Source organism: Gallus gallus, chromosome 5 (assembly GCF_016699485.2).
Source record: "Gallus gallus isolate bGalGal1 chromosome 5, bGalGal1.mat.broiler.GRCg7b, whole genome shotgun sequence".
In the NCBI taxonomy this organism is placed as follows: Eukaryota; Metazoa; Chordata; class Aves; order Galliformes; family Phasianidae; genus Gallus; species Gallus gallus.
The window spans coordinates 43138934-43153892 of NC_052536.1; the positions used below are offsets into that span (position 1 = coordinate 43138934).

The window sequence follows — 14959 nt, forward strand, 5'->3', positions numbered from 1 at the left end:
ACTGTGATGGCAGCAGCATTGGCTTTTATTTCAAATTAAAAAAAAAAATAAATAAAAAATCAGACATGGAGAATGGGATGCCTTGTTGCTGTGATTGTTTTTGCTGATAGCCAGCCGGAGCCTCTGGGCCCAGGAGATGAGCTCAGACAGTCCCCTCTGCAACAGCATATGTGGAGAAGAGCACTCATAGCCCTTGAAGTGTGAGTTTTTTCCTTTCCTCCAGTACAACTGCAAGATGTTTTGGCATCTCTTCGCCATGTTGAAAAGGGACTATCTACCCATAGAGCCTCACAACCCCTGTCTGCTAGACCTCACCTCCTACTCCTACAACACCATAAAGGCTCAGCAAACTGGACCAATACACAGGAAGTGGAGAAGACCAAGGGAGTCACTTCAGAACTACTCTATGCTTTGAGCAAGACTGTTAATACATGTTCAACCTATATGGGCTCTTTCAAAATTCATCACTAATTTTAAATTCCTTGCAAGAAAGAAACTCAGATACAGTGTCTTTAAAGGACTATGATTAAAATAACTTGTTTCCTCACATTTATTGCCAGAAAACAGTGCACTGTATTTTCTCATATTGTTACTGGCAATCAGCACACAAAAAGTTATAAAAACAAGTCTCTTTTTTTTCCCGTTAGGGTAGCTTTCCATTCAAAGAACAGTGTTAAGTACTCAAAGCAGGAACACAGCTATAATTCATACTAATTTTAAGATGGCATTTCACTGCCAGAGAGTGTAAAAGTGATGTGATAGTAAATGAGAGTCATGCCAAAGCTTTTCTTTGAACTGTGACATTTAGTGTGTCAGTTAGTTACTGAGTATGACTTATCAGCCACCACCCACCCAGCTGATTAAAGATAGAAGACACAGTAACACTGCCACAAACCTAAGGTACTCAGTTTTATTTTGGGAGCCTCATAGGGACACGATGAATATTCTATGATGTAGTGCACGTATTTACTCTTGGATTCTTCTGATTACTGAGAATATGGATGAAATACTCGTTTTCTGATACACCAGGAAAAAACGGAAACAAAACATTCCAGTGAGGAAATCTTGATATTCAGTTCAGACCTCTGAACTCTTTTTCAGCTAAAGCTGTCCTGGATTTCACTATACTATGCTGTACAAACTACCAAGGATATCAAGTTGCCCAAAGACCACAGTTTAACAACTGCTCATTCCATCAATGAAATCATTCAAGTTGTTTATAAGGAAATAACACATAACTAGAATCCAAGAGCTTTAGTGAATTATAGAAGTTCCAGGAGAATAAAGCAAATACATTTTGAAAGTATGGTTATATAGCCTATTTGCTGTAAAGTGGCAGCAATAAGCTAAGCACACAAAGTATCCACATGAAAATAATTTGAGCAGATTATCACTCATTTGAAAACTCAAATGTATATATTCTTTTCACAGGTATTTTTTAAACAAGCAAATCCTGCCCTGTTAAGTAACAGGCATCAGAAAACAAGACCAAAAAAAAAAAAAAAATCAACACAATAGGAAAGCAAATATGGTCTTAAACTTGAAAAGGACGGTATAACAGTAAAACCTGAAGACTCACCTCTGTGCTGTTCCATAGGACGTATCAGTAATTACTTGCTCTTATGTTCAGCTTTCCATTCATAGAGGTTCAGACCCAATTTGGCTCCCAAGATTCTGCCAAAGATGGTTGTCATTAAGCTAAACTTTTTTTTCCTGCTGAGCTTCTATCATTGTTGCTAGGAAGTATTACAAGTAAGAACGTAACCTGTTGGTGAGTGTATATTCCCCTTTAAGTAACCCTAGTGTTATAGTTGGTAAGCTATGCTGATCACAGCTCTACTAGTCCTTTCCTGTTGACCAAAAAGGAAGCTGTTACATCAGCAATGGAACTTACACAAAAATGAAAAGCATCTTTCATCCAATCCTTGGGTAGCTGCTGTTTTTGTTTCCCAAATCATTAGTGAGAATAACCTCCCACTTCACCCACGCCACTAAATGTCATTCCTAATTTTATCAATTTGCAGTGATAGCTGAAGTGTTCTACAGTCTGCTAATCAAACTCTGATAAACACTGGCTAGTAATACTAACAAGACATCATAGACTTTTTAATGGCTAAATGGAATCTAGTGCTGAAAATGAGATTTCTGTAAGATAGAAACTTCACATCAGTTGCTCCTTAATAAATAATTAGTTTGAGATAAATAAAATAATACTTCATGAAATTAGTGTTTGGGACAGGTATAGGGACCGGACACCTGAGTCAGTAGACTGAAGTACACTGACCAAAAAAATGTAGTGTAAGTAATAGCACAGCAACCCATCATACATTTTTTTCCATGAATGTGGCTAGACCTGTAGCAACTGTCCCTATGGGATAATAATTCAATCTTCTGTGTCTCAGCAGAGACTGTGATGATATTGCTAATTAACATCCATGGTGATGATTCTCTTATGAAAACATTCATCTATTGGGAAATAGCATTTCTAAGGCTAACTCTCAATCTATTATCAGGTCTTTCCACCACCTTTAAAAGGTAACACCATTTCTCTTGCCCTGATTAGCACAGAAAGCATGCTGTTTGAGTTACAGCTCATTTCATCTAATGGATACCTGGTTCTTGAACATAGAATCGGATATATCTGCTCATATATTCAGTGCCTCCAATTTCATCCCATTATTTATGTACCATCTGCCTTGGAATTAAAGAAGATTCCACTTTTTGTGTATCTAGTAAGGTGCATGTATGAAATTGAAACAGAAAACATAGATGTTATTTCATAAACAATTTGCCCACATATTATATTTTGGAATACCCCACTAAAGTTAGGAAGATATTGCAGATTTCTCTTTTGACTTAACAGTAGAACTGATACTCTTTTCCTCTTACTGATCATTATTATTGGTTTATTTATTTACAGTAGCATTAAGTGTGTGCTACAGTCTGTAAGTTCACATGAGAAGGGCTGTTCTCAAAACTGTTAAATTAAAAATAGCTTGCAATATAAAAAAGAGCACTATATGAAAGTGAAACCGTAAAGGAAAGACAAATATACTATTAATTTCTAACAAACAAGAATTATCCACTATAATCTTAATCAGTTTCTACATATTTTGGTAGGTATTTTGGTCAGTCAACAAAAGGCTGTTGAAAAATCAAATGCGTACATTTTACAATAACTGGAAATCAGAGTCAGGTCTTTTCTATCTGCTAAGCCAAAAAGTACAGAGTTGCATTTCCTAACTAGGGTGACTGGGAATCAACTGAGTTTTCAAATATTTTAAGTATTCTATGCACACATACACATGTAAATTAATACACCCAACTTGTCAACAGTAAAGCTTCAAAGGCTGTTCTTCAGAGCTACACTTACAGTCAAAGTTCTTAAAATGCTGGCTGAAACAAATGAAGTTTCATTGATTTTTAAATAACTCGAGATCTGAAGTTTTCACTTTGTCTTTTCACCAGAGAGCATTCTTCAGGCGAAGTACAATGGTGATACTTCATCTTGTCCGTGCTTCATTGCACATTCAAACTCTTTGAAGCTGATGCACCCATCAGAATCCTGATCAACCTCTCTATAAGAGAAAAGAGATATGGTTTTTAAAACCCAAAAGACATTACGTGAAACAGACATGCTTATTGTAGATATTCAACACCAACATTGTTTTGAAGAGCTCAACTCCTACGCATTTAAATTCTATACAATGAACTGAAATGCACTTTTTGCGTAGTACATCTCATGTGAGGAGCTGAAAGATTTCAAAAAACAAGTATCATTCTGTTTATTCAAGAGGAAGCAAAAGTGAATGACAAGATGGCAATTTGAATTCTACAAATTTAGCACTTTTAGCACAAATTTAGCTCTTCTACATCCTCCGTAGTTCCCAAAATTCAGTTATGTGGGGTGGAGATCCTCAGAGTTCCACAACACAGCGTAAAATCCAAGACTTCTAGGTCATAAGATATCATAAGCTTACATTTAAATTTCCCCAAATTCCCCTATAACATTCCACATACCTCAAGCAGCTTATTTTGAAACAAAGATGGTGTTAACAAGCCTAATTGCTGAAGCTATAAGAAAAAATGCTCTTTTGTATTTGAGTGTATGCTGAAGTGTGTATTCTAATGCTCAAAGAAACACCTCTGAAAGAAAAACAACTTTTCCTATTTTTTATCCCCATGACATAAGCTGATAGAGGTCAGCAATTCAGTTAATGTCATTAACACACAGGTCTAGGACACAAACACAGTTTACAAAATTTGATGTGGTGACAGACTAGGCTGACAAAATAGTCTTCTGTAAAGTATTTGTCTTAGTTCTGTCTACCTTTCTTGCTAGAAATATGAGAATTATATAGAAGTTAACATTAAATAATTAAAAAGCTGATGAACTGTTGGAGCACAAAATCTGCTCATCGTCTCAGAAAATATTTCGTTTATAACAATGTGCAGTCCAGCATTCCATTATTGATCTGGAATAACATTTATAACTATCACTGATAAAATTTGCAGATGACACAAAAATTGGTGGTATTATAGTTCTGCAAACTTTGCCAACACTGTTAGTGTTGAACAGCAGTACTCCTACTATTCTGCAGCATGCAAGACAGCATGCATCTTCTACATAGATTAAAAGGAAAACTTCAAAATAATCCAGGCTGTTTAGCAGTAGCCTCTGCTAAACAGCCTTTGAATGCACTGGAAATTTCAAAGGGATTCTAGATCCTGCAGAGGTAGTACAGCATCTCAGCCTTAAAGAAAGCCTCACACAAAGAGACAGGATGTACTATTCTATGCATGTATGCTTAAACATATGCTAGAAATGAACTATTGACTTCTTGTGACATGAAACATTCTCTGAACTTGGTCAGATGAACTTCAGACCTCGCAGTGCCGTAGTGAACCTTACATGTCCATAAACCTATGAAATGGCACACTATCATTGTGGAAATATGTAAATGAAAGTAGTTCTTTCAGTTTATTGTTGGCTCTCAATCAAGACTAAATCATATTCATATTCTGCTACTTTTCAGGTAATGACAGGTTTGGGATGACGGTCACCTATGTGTCTTGGTGGACAGCACGACAGCTGATAATTCAACCTGATGAATTTCTTTGCAGAAAGGATCCTTTCAAATATTGTGTGCTGTAATACCAACAGATGCAAACATTCATCAGTAAGGGACGAATACAGGTCATAATTACAAAATGGAGATGCTGTCTTGGAAAGCAGTAACTGAAAAGGGCTGAGGAGTCATAAAAAGTAATCAAATGAAGATTACTTCCTACTGTGATGCTTTGCATAAGAGCGAAATATGATCCTTGAATGTGTAAGCAGGATAATATCTAAAACAAATAAGACTGATTTTATTTCAGAATACAGCATTAGGAAAATTTTGAGGAAAATACTGTGTCTAGTTTCTGCTGCCCACACTTCAAGAATGATACTGAGCAACTAAAAAGAACTGAGAAAATAACTGCAGTAAATTACATGAGTTCTGGAAACAATGCCTTATAATGAGACATTAAACACTCAGTTCAAAAAAAGATTAGTGAACTGATTCTATCAAATCAAGACCACAGGTATCTCTAGGGAAAATATTTCAGATAGTAAATATCTTCTAAAGGAATAAGAAAAGACATGATGGTAGACACCAGTTGGAAGTCAAAGCTAGAAAAAAATTACATCAGGTTTAAACTTACTAAAATCAGGTTTATTTTTTTAAATGAAATCGACAAGCTATTGAGATAACTGAACTATGGATTAGGAGACGGTTTCTCTCTGTTGAAAATCAAGACTACGTAACTTTCTACAACATATACTCTAGTCAAAAGGAATACTAGATTTAATTACTTCAGGACAGACTAATTCCATGGTGGAAATCATTATCCTTTGATTTGTATTGTATGCACCTTAATTATCTGATAAATTATTTAAGCATCCTCCGTCAGTAACAGAACAAAATAGGCATTTCTAGAGAATACCTACATCCATGGTTATAGATAAGTGAAATGGAGCCCTCCCTGAAATTCTAAGCAAGGCTTAAGAACCTGATGAGTTTTGTGATTGAATAATATCACCAAATTTATCTACCGATATAGTCTTACACAAGAGACATTAGACATGATGAATGATGGTCCATGCTTGCCTTGTTTTCACCTATACATCCCTATTTGTATACTGATGCTTTTCCGACAAACAGAAACCCTGTAAGAAGGTATTTGAATCTGTTCAGAGGACCTGTTCTGGACAGGCTGAGAGAGCTGGAGCCGTTCAGCCTGAAGAGAAGGCTGTGTGGTGACCTGAGAGTGGCCTTTCAGTATCTAAACGGGAGCTACAAGAACGAAGGGGACAGACTCTTTAGCAGGGTCAGTGGTGACAGAACAAGGGGAAATGGTTTCAAGCTTAAAGAGGGTAGATGTAGGCTAGACATAAGGAAAAAATCTTTTACAGTGAGCTTAGTGAGGCATTGGAACAGGTTGTCAGAGATGTGGATGCCCCGTCCCTGGAGACTTTCAAGGCAAGGCTGGATAAGGCCCTGGGCAACCTGATCTAGCTGTGCTGTCCCTATTCATGGTACGGGAGTTGGACTAGATGGCCTTCTGAGGTCCTTCCCAACTCTGAGGATTCTGTGATTCTATAAACAGTTTAACCATCCCAGGCCAGTTTATCTACCCTCTTGCCTCTGACAGCAGCCATCACTTTGGGTATGTATGGAAGAAAAGGGTGTATCCAGTGATATTCTCTTGGTTTATTTTCCCTTGATATATTCTCTGTGCATTCACGGATTTCCTAAACCAGACATGCACGTGTATATGTAAATATTCTTTATGCATTTTTATTGCATGAATTTTTCTAGCAGCTTTTCAAACCCATGTGAAACCCACGGCTTGAACACCTGCTCTATGAATAAATACCTCAACTTGTTTTGAACCTGCAAGTGATTTGACATTCCCATATTTTCAAGGGTTAACCATCACTGAAGAATTTTTTTTAACAAAAAAACTATTATATTTTAATGACAGTACCTATTACCATAAGCTGTGTTATTTGCAAGTAAATTATTTCATTCAAAGAAAATGAACAGATTCAAATACCTGAGAGAATGTATCAATCAAATAGCAAAATCTATTTTTTTTTAACACCATAAGGTGTTCTCAGAATTTAATTCTGGAAGATCAATTCACAAGCATTTTAGGTTAGTGCTGACAATCTGGCTAAGCTTAAGTTAGTAGGAATTTTGTCAGTGGCTTACAGGAGGCAAGAATTTCATCCCAAATATCTGAGTTACTTAGAATCATAGAATCATCAAGGTTGGAAAAGACCTCTAAGATCATCTAGTCCAATTATCCACCAATCACCAATATTTCCCACTGGACCATGTCACTCAGTACAACACCTAAACATTTCTTGAATACCTCCAGAGCCAGTGACTCCACCACCCCTTTGGACAGCCTGACCCCTCTCTCAGAGAAGTATTTCCTAAAGTCCAACCTGAATCTCCCTTGGTGCAACTTAAGGCTGTTTCTCTAGTCCTATTGCTAGTTACATGGGAGAAGAGGCTGACCCTCACCTCACTACAACCTCCATTCACATAGTTATAGAGAGCAATAAGGCCTCCCCTGAGCATCCTCTTCTCCAGACTAATCAATTCCAGTTCTCTGAGCTGCTCCAAACAAGACTTGTGCTCCAGATCCCTCACCCACTTCATTGCCCTTCTCTGAACACGCTCCAGAGCCTCAGTGTCTTTCTTGCAGTGAGGGGCCCAAAAATGAACACAGTACTCAAGGCGGAGCCTCGCTAGAGGTAAGCAGAGCGGGATGATCACCTCCCTGCTCCTGTTGGCAACACAATTTCTGATCCAAGTCAGGACGCCATTGGACTTCTTGGCCACATGGGCACATTGCTGGCTCACGTTTAGCTGAGCATAGACCAATACCCTCAGGTCCATTTCCTCTACACAGTCTTCCAGTCACTCTGCCCCAAGCCTGCCGCATTGCCTGGGGTTGTTGTGGCCAAAGTGCAGGACCTGGCACTTGATCTTGTTAACTCCATCCCATTGGCCTCAGCCCAGCTATCCAGCCTGTCCAGATTGCTCGGTAGGGCCTTTCCTACTCCACTTATGTTCACCATGTATGTCCTCAAATGAGCTTCATCTGGAAGCTCATCTTGAAAAATGGCCCTCTTTTTTATATGGTGTTTGTTCTACATTTCAAAAGCCACCAAATGACTCTTTGAATTAAGAATCACTTTCTGAACAACCTTTCAGCAGAGATTATCAAGATATGCTGGCTGATATATGACTAATACACCAGTAAGTAGTTAGCTTTTGTAATCTGAAGAAATGCTGTCTTTATTTAAATGTTATGGAGTTTTGAAACCTTGCCAGAAGTCATCTAAAAGCTGGAATGGCCTTGGAGTGTTAAATTTTCCTTTTTTTTCCAGCTGAAACCAATGATACATTCACTCTTATGATTATGAAAACACTTTGTCACAGCATATTGATCTTTATTTCAAAAACTACTACTCATTTAACAATCTTAGTATAGAGATGTTTCAAGGTATGTGGTGCTGTGGGTAGATTGTGTGATCTTTCATTGAAAATTGAGTAATAATCACCATCATAAGTTGCTGACTGTGAGATATAAATTATTCTCTTATACAATTAGGTAGTTGAAGACTCCCCAAATCACCTAAGTGTATTTTCATAGCAAACTGGATTAGATAAATGGTACTTCCCATCTGACAGGAATATTTTAACGTAAATCTAAGTAGAGTAAATGAATAGCTTAAAAGACTAATGTCGGTATAAATTGCCTCTTGAAGTTTCATGTTTATTAATTCACGGAAATTAGTACTTATCAGAAAAGTATCCACATGCAAATACTGCTTATTCGTTTATAAATAACTGTATATATTAAGCAGGCACTCAAGCTTTTCCCCCATCATCCCTGAAACAATTCACACATGGTCAAATCTTGCAGTTCCTATAACAAAAACACTCACTAAAAGCAACAAATACAGTATGTCTTCTTTTTGTATAGACTATCACAAAAACAGCAGCCTTCAAGTAGGCACAAAATTTGAAATATTCTCCATCTAGTTTATAGATAGTTTCTCATTAACTCATCATATCTAAAACATGTAAAAGTAAAGATTAAAGATTTTAATTCTGCTCTTCATTCCCTAGATAATACAGTATCTGATCTAAGTGGTAAATCAAGAAATTGAGAAAGCATTTCTATTACTCAAAAGAAGGAGTAGGGAACGCGCATCAAAACCAGCATAGACTGCCACTGAGTTGGCTTTCAACTCATTAGTTCAGTAAAACAAGCCCCAGAAGTCACATAAGAGCCAAGATAAATTAAACTCTGTTCAGATCACTGATGCCATGGCCATATATCATACATATGCAAGTGAGTAAGGTGGCTTAAAACTTGCTTGGATTTCTCCACTATGAAAACATAGTTAAAGATCATTAATTATACAGCTAAGGGTAGATGGTCCTTGCTTTGACTTTCAAAGAACTGAAGTTAAACCATGGGGAGAAAGTTTTAATTTACTCTATTTTTAGAAGACAGTAGCTTTCATAGATTATTATTTATTGGCTAATATACAACTTAAAAATGCTCATGATACATTTAAATTTGAGTAAGACAGCATAAGCAGTTATCACAACTAAATATGAAAAGACAACTTTTGGTTTACAAATAAATATAAAACCACTTATTTCCAAACACTTTTTGTGAGTGCTCCTGGGTATTCCTCTTTATGCTTAAACACCCAGCACCATTCAGGTCTTACAATGTCTGCCTTGACTTCATTCTTCTGATCTGGGTGTGATAATCTGAAGCTCTTTTTCTATTAAAATAGCTTTTCTCATTTTCCTTTCTCTTTAAGGAATTCTAATGTGAACGTCATGGGGAATCTACTCAGGAAAACCATGGTGATTTGACAAGGAGAAAGCACTCTAATAACCCCATCGCCTTTTTCACTAATAACAAAATAAGTTTGATCTAACTCATGTTTTCAAGGAAATAAAAGCACTGAAGAATGTGCAGTGTGATCCACAGATTCTCCTTTACAGCTCCTCTACTATTTCTGACACTATCCTTCCTCCGTCACAGACAGAAAATCTGGAATAAGTTTCCAAGGGAACCTGCTTCCCATTAAAACATAATCACCCACTGCATGTGCCTTGGTGATAAAATTTTACAAATTATGTTTGTCTACTGTATGCAAATTATATTTAATTCTATTACTGACATCCTTTTTTACTACTTTCATTTGCTCTGTTCTCCCAGCCCTCCTTGATTCACTGTGCTTCTAAAGCAATCTGGGTAAGTGACATCTGGCTGTCATCCTGTTGGCTCTCATTTTAACTTATTCCTTGTGACTTAAAGAACACCAGAAGATCTGGAGGGTAACATGTTGCCTGTCTGCCATGAGTCAGAGATGACTGATTTACTGCCTTTTGCCTCAGATTCAATTTCAAGAGCACTGAGTTCAGAATTGTCTTTTATTTTTCCATTTCACTGACTGAAAATTTCAAACCTCAGTTTTTCCTTCTGGAATTACAAAACAAATAATAACTTGAAAACCTTAAAAATAAGATACTTTACAAATATTGCTCTGTGAAATGCACTGGCCTACCATTTCATCATACGTTTATGCATTAATATTGGCTCCAGTAGAGAACGATCATAAAGTAGAAAAATATGTTACATTAGCTGTACAAAGATTTTTTTTCTCCCTTGAAAACTGTCTATGGAAAGAATAATGAAATGAACAGAACACTTTTTTAAACTTTCCAAAGTACCACCCTGTGATACGGAGTCATAAAAATATTCCACATTGTTACAATACAATTCCAGGGTGTAAGTAGAAATTACTTCGCAGTTATTTAAAAAAGAAAAAAAAACGAAAACAAAGCTAGAAAATACATAAATTGACCACGTGTGTAATCTCAACTGTTACATGAAGAACTTTCCACAGCCAGAGTTTTAAATTGATTATTTCTTTTACATTCAGATTTTATTGCTATTTATTTAATATTTTTAAATAAAACTATCAGGGAATAATTAAAATAAGAGTCAATACATTCACTGCCTTAGAACCAAAGCTGTCCTACTGATCAAGCAGTGAGAGTAAAACTTACAGTACTTGCAAGGAGTCCCTGCCAAGGATAAAATGACCCACCAACTGAAGATTCAAGGATGACAGCTTCTTCAAAGAGCTGCCCTCTCTTCTGCTTAACCAGCTGGTTCTTCCTGTTCATAGTGCTTGAGTCTTTGTTGATGGGATTCCTGCAGAGCTCCACAGCTGTTTGGTTACAAATGCATATATTAATTTCACTTCCTTAAAAACGTGATGAGAAAAGCCATTCTGATCTTCGGGAAGTGCTGAAGAATTATGAAGAGACCTCTAGTTTTGCTTCCTGAAACAATGCGGTACTAGAATACTAGTAAGCAGAAGTTTCAGTAAAATAGAGGAGTTTAAGGAACCATTTAAATTGTTAGAATTACATTATTATTAAGGTAGAAATCTGCTTCGCTTCACCTTCAGTGTTGCTCAGTTTTTACAAATATTTTAAAGTACAGAAAACAAACAAATCACTAACTGGGGGGAGAATTGTTCCAGTAGTAGATTACATTCAGTTGTTTCTTCCCTGGGAGAAATACTGCCCTTTTCTTTCTGAGTGCACTGCTTGACTACTTCTGTCAGTAATTGTAATATACCTTACAATATAGTAAAGTATAGTCTGTTGATGTCTAGTTATCTATCTGCAATATTTTTTATCCATTCTTGTACAGTTTCCCTGATTTTCTTCTCCCTGGACAGTAGAAATAGTCTTGAATTCACTAGTTTTGCCAATATTTGTCCCTTCTTTCTTAACCAGTTCTCTTTTCTGAAGTCTTTATCATTTGATCCCAAAGACAGGGGTATGTGGGTAGAGTAACTCTTTGATTTATTTCTTTGAATGCATCAGAGAGAGCAAACTACCTCAGACACTTCTCTTGATCACTTCTGCCTTCTGCTGAAACTCCACAGAAAAACCTCTGAGCTTCTACTTTGAGTATGCATCCTAACTTGAATCTTATGGTTTAAGCTTCTACCTCTTAGAAAAGATACACTGAAACCTACAAGCATCTACTGATTTTATAAGTGAAGTAAGAAACGTCTTGCAGAGCTCAGGAAAAAACTACCATTTGGAATTGCTATCAAATGCACCAATTTCTAGTGGAATTACTAGGTAGCAGCTGCAGAGACATAGTTAATAAATATTTTCATCCTTTACTTGAAATCAAGGATAATTCATTGTATATGATGTTATAGTAATATATACTATAATAATACTATACAACTTACATAATACATAAGCAATACATAACACTTAATCTGTAATCTATAATGGTTATATAATGATACAATACTACATAACATCATCATTTTAATTATTATAATATGTAATATATAATTTGTGGATTATTCACAGAATGATGCAACCATATATAATGTGGAAGGCAGAGTGTTTAGATACAACAGTCTGAACTGTGCATTAAGCTTGCAAGTTCAAACAAAATCAGGTTTTACAGAGCTAAAACTAGGAGCCTAGGAAAAAGAAATGCAGATAAAATCCCTAATGGTAGGCTTATCATAGAAAGGAGATCATAAAGAGCTTAGGAATCTTAGTGGAAAAGCAACCCAGTGTGAGCTTTTGAGGAGTAGTCAAGACATAAATAGTGAACTCTTTTTGTGATACATAAATAAGGGAGCAGCATTATTTACTCTGTAGATGCAAAATGTCATGGTTGACATCAGTACTGAAATACTGCATTCAGCTCTTGTGTCTGATTTTGTTGTTGTTGTTTCTTAAGAATACTTAAAATGTTAGATGATGCAGAAACCTAACCTGACAACAATTATTTGAAAAGAGAAATTGCCTAAAGGAGTTCAGTTCCTCCATTTCCATCAGATGCTGTTGATATGAAAAAAGGCTTCCTCCATGCAAAGGATATTTCATAACAAAGAAATGGTGAACAAAAACAGTCATAAAGCTTAAGGAGAGACCAAATGAAGAATAAAACAAAAATGTGTAAGAAAATATGAGTCAAATTATAGAGCCATATAACCTGTAATGTACAAAGTAGGATAAGATCTTTTTAAGATCTTTTAAAAACAACCATACTTACGTCAAAATTGTTCAGACAGTTCCTCATCTCTTCTCATTTTACTATGTGTGTAACTGTATTAAAACCATCATCCTTGCTGAGGACTAGATTCCTAATTCTGAAGCCTACTGATTTTGCCCTAGAGTGCCCAATGAAAGCACTGAAACTGACTCAGAGAATGTCTATTGTCCCCATAGCACTAACTCATCAGCTGAGAGAAAAAGGGAGTTTAAAAATCAAGTCTTTAGATAAATCTAATGCATTTAATGTTTTCATCCTTTTGTCTACTAGCAGGTCTGAACAGATTTATTTGAAAACATGAAATACCTTACTAGCTGTTTTCATTACTTCATCTTCATCTTATGCTGTTGCTTAAAAGCCCCACTTGGGCGTGAGGTCTCACTTAACAAGAAACTATAAAATAAAGGAAACAAAGCCCAGAAAATGAGCTTATATCTAGAAAACCAAGACATAAAATTAAAAAAAAAAAAAAAAAAAGCCGAATTAGATGAGAACCGGTCCATTCAAATGCTGCCTACATTGGAACTTAGATTAAAACTTTCCAAAACTCAACATGGCAAATGGACAGCCTTCCTTCTTGAGCTGCCAGGTCTTTAAGATGTGTGATTAGGCATTACCTTGCTAACCAAGGACTCTGTGTGACAGGCGCTTACCCACAGGTGCACCCAGACATGGTAGATGCAGAGGAAGGCATGTACACACCTAATGCCCAGCTACGAGCAGCACTTTCCCTATATTCCCTGAAGAAGTGAAAATAGTAAAATACCATCAAGCACCTAAATTCAGTGCAACAAGATGGTATCCAAAGTTTACCTCCTCCATATCATACCCTAACATTATTGCTGAAAAAGAACAATGCTAGTTTTCTGGTTAACTTGCAGACTGGAGAGGAAAAAAAAAACCACAAATCCATGTATTTCATGTTTTTTCTTAGTACTTAGAGCTGTGCTCTCAGATCTTGCAAGCTACATAGGATCAGATCTAAAAAGTTTTATTTAAAAGGCATAGGTTGGAAAAGTAGAGTAGTACTTGTGTTCCAGTATTCATTCTTCTAAGTCATACTTCAAACAGCGTTCTAGCATGGACAAAGCAGATACTCTGCAACTTAAGATCTTATCTTAATAAAAAGATTAGAAGTTGAGTATTGAAGATCACAGGCATATCAATAGGCGAAGAGGTGGCAAGTTAAGCTCCCCTATTTGTACAAAGCTGAAAACCCACAATGCGAACTTGGAAAGTAGTAGCAAATGTCCTCTTTGATAAATGATGCAATTTTCTCATACTCTCAGATGTCCAACTTTCATGAACAATCTGCTTGTTTCTTATGCTTTCCAATGCACATCCGCTCATTTGTGTGCAGCTGCCCTAGCACAGTTTGCCTCCTTGAGCTTGACAAGTAAAGATACACTTGATGAGGTAGCACTGATTGCACAAAACTGAGTCCAACGTCACATTCAACAGATAGTCTTACTCAATCTTGGTTACTATATACTTGCTCCCTACACTTTCAACTGGGTACTACCAATCACTTAAACCTGTCATAATCTGAATTTATTGCAGAACAAGGAATAGAAAGAGCATCCCTTCCTCTGCCACACTATCCACACTGCAAACGTGGGAGACGTTTTCATTCTTTCTTTTCAATCTCTCTACAGCATTTGACATAGCTAAAGAACAAAGAACTGTATGTAAAACAGGCTGACTACTCAGAAACAGTTCACTTCAGGAGAGTGATAACCAGAGAGAAGCAGAAGAAAATTGT

At 36.5% G+C, this 14959-nt stretch overlaps 1 protein-coding gene across 18 annotated transcripts in view; it reads right to left on the reverse strand.

The window, feature by feature from the left end:
• EFCAB11 (EF-hand calcium binding domain 11) overlaps window positions 1-14959 on the reverse strand; it is a 97613-nt gene that overhangs the window by 39151 nt on the left and 43503 nt on the right. For 12 of the 18 annotated variants that reach the window (XR_005860292.2, XR_005860289.2, XR_006939457.1 and 9 more), the window contains exon 6: window positions 1580-3578. Coding sequence is in view for 1 of the 18 variants with exons in the window: in XM_426458.8 (XP_426458.6) it covers window positions 3479-3578 (100 nt within the window). In the remaining 17 variants the exon portion in view is untranslated. Of the gene's footprint in view, window positions 1-896; window positions 3579-11162; window positions 11327-14959 lie in introns of those variants that run through there. The other 6 variants (XR_005860296.2, XR_005860287.2, XR_006939458.1 and 3 more) reach the window with 5 other exon arrangements.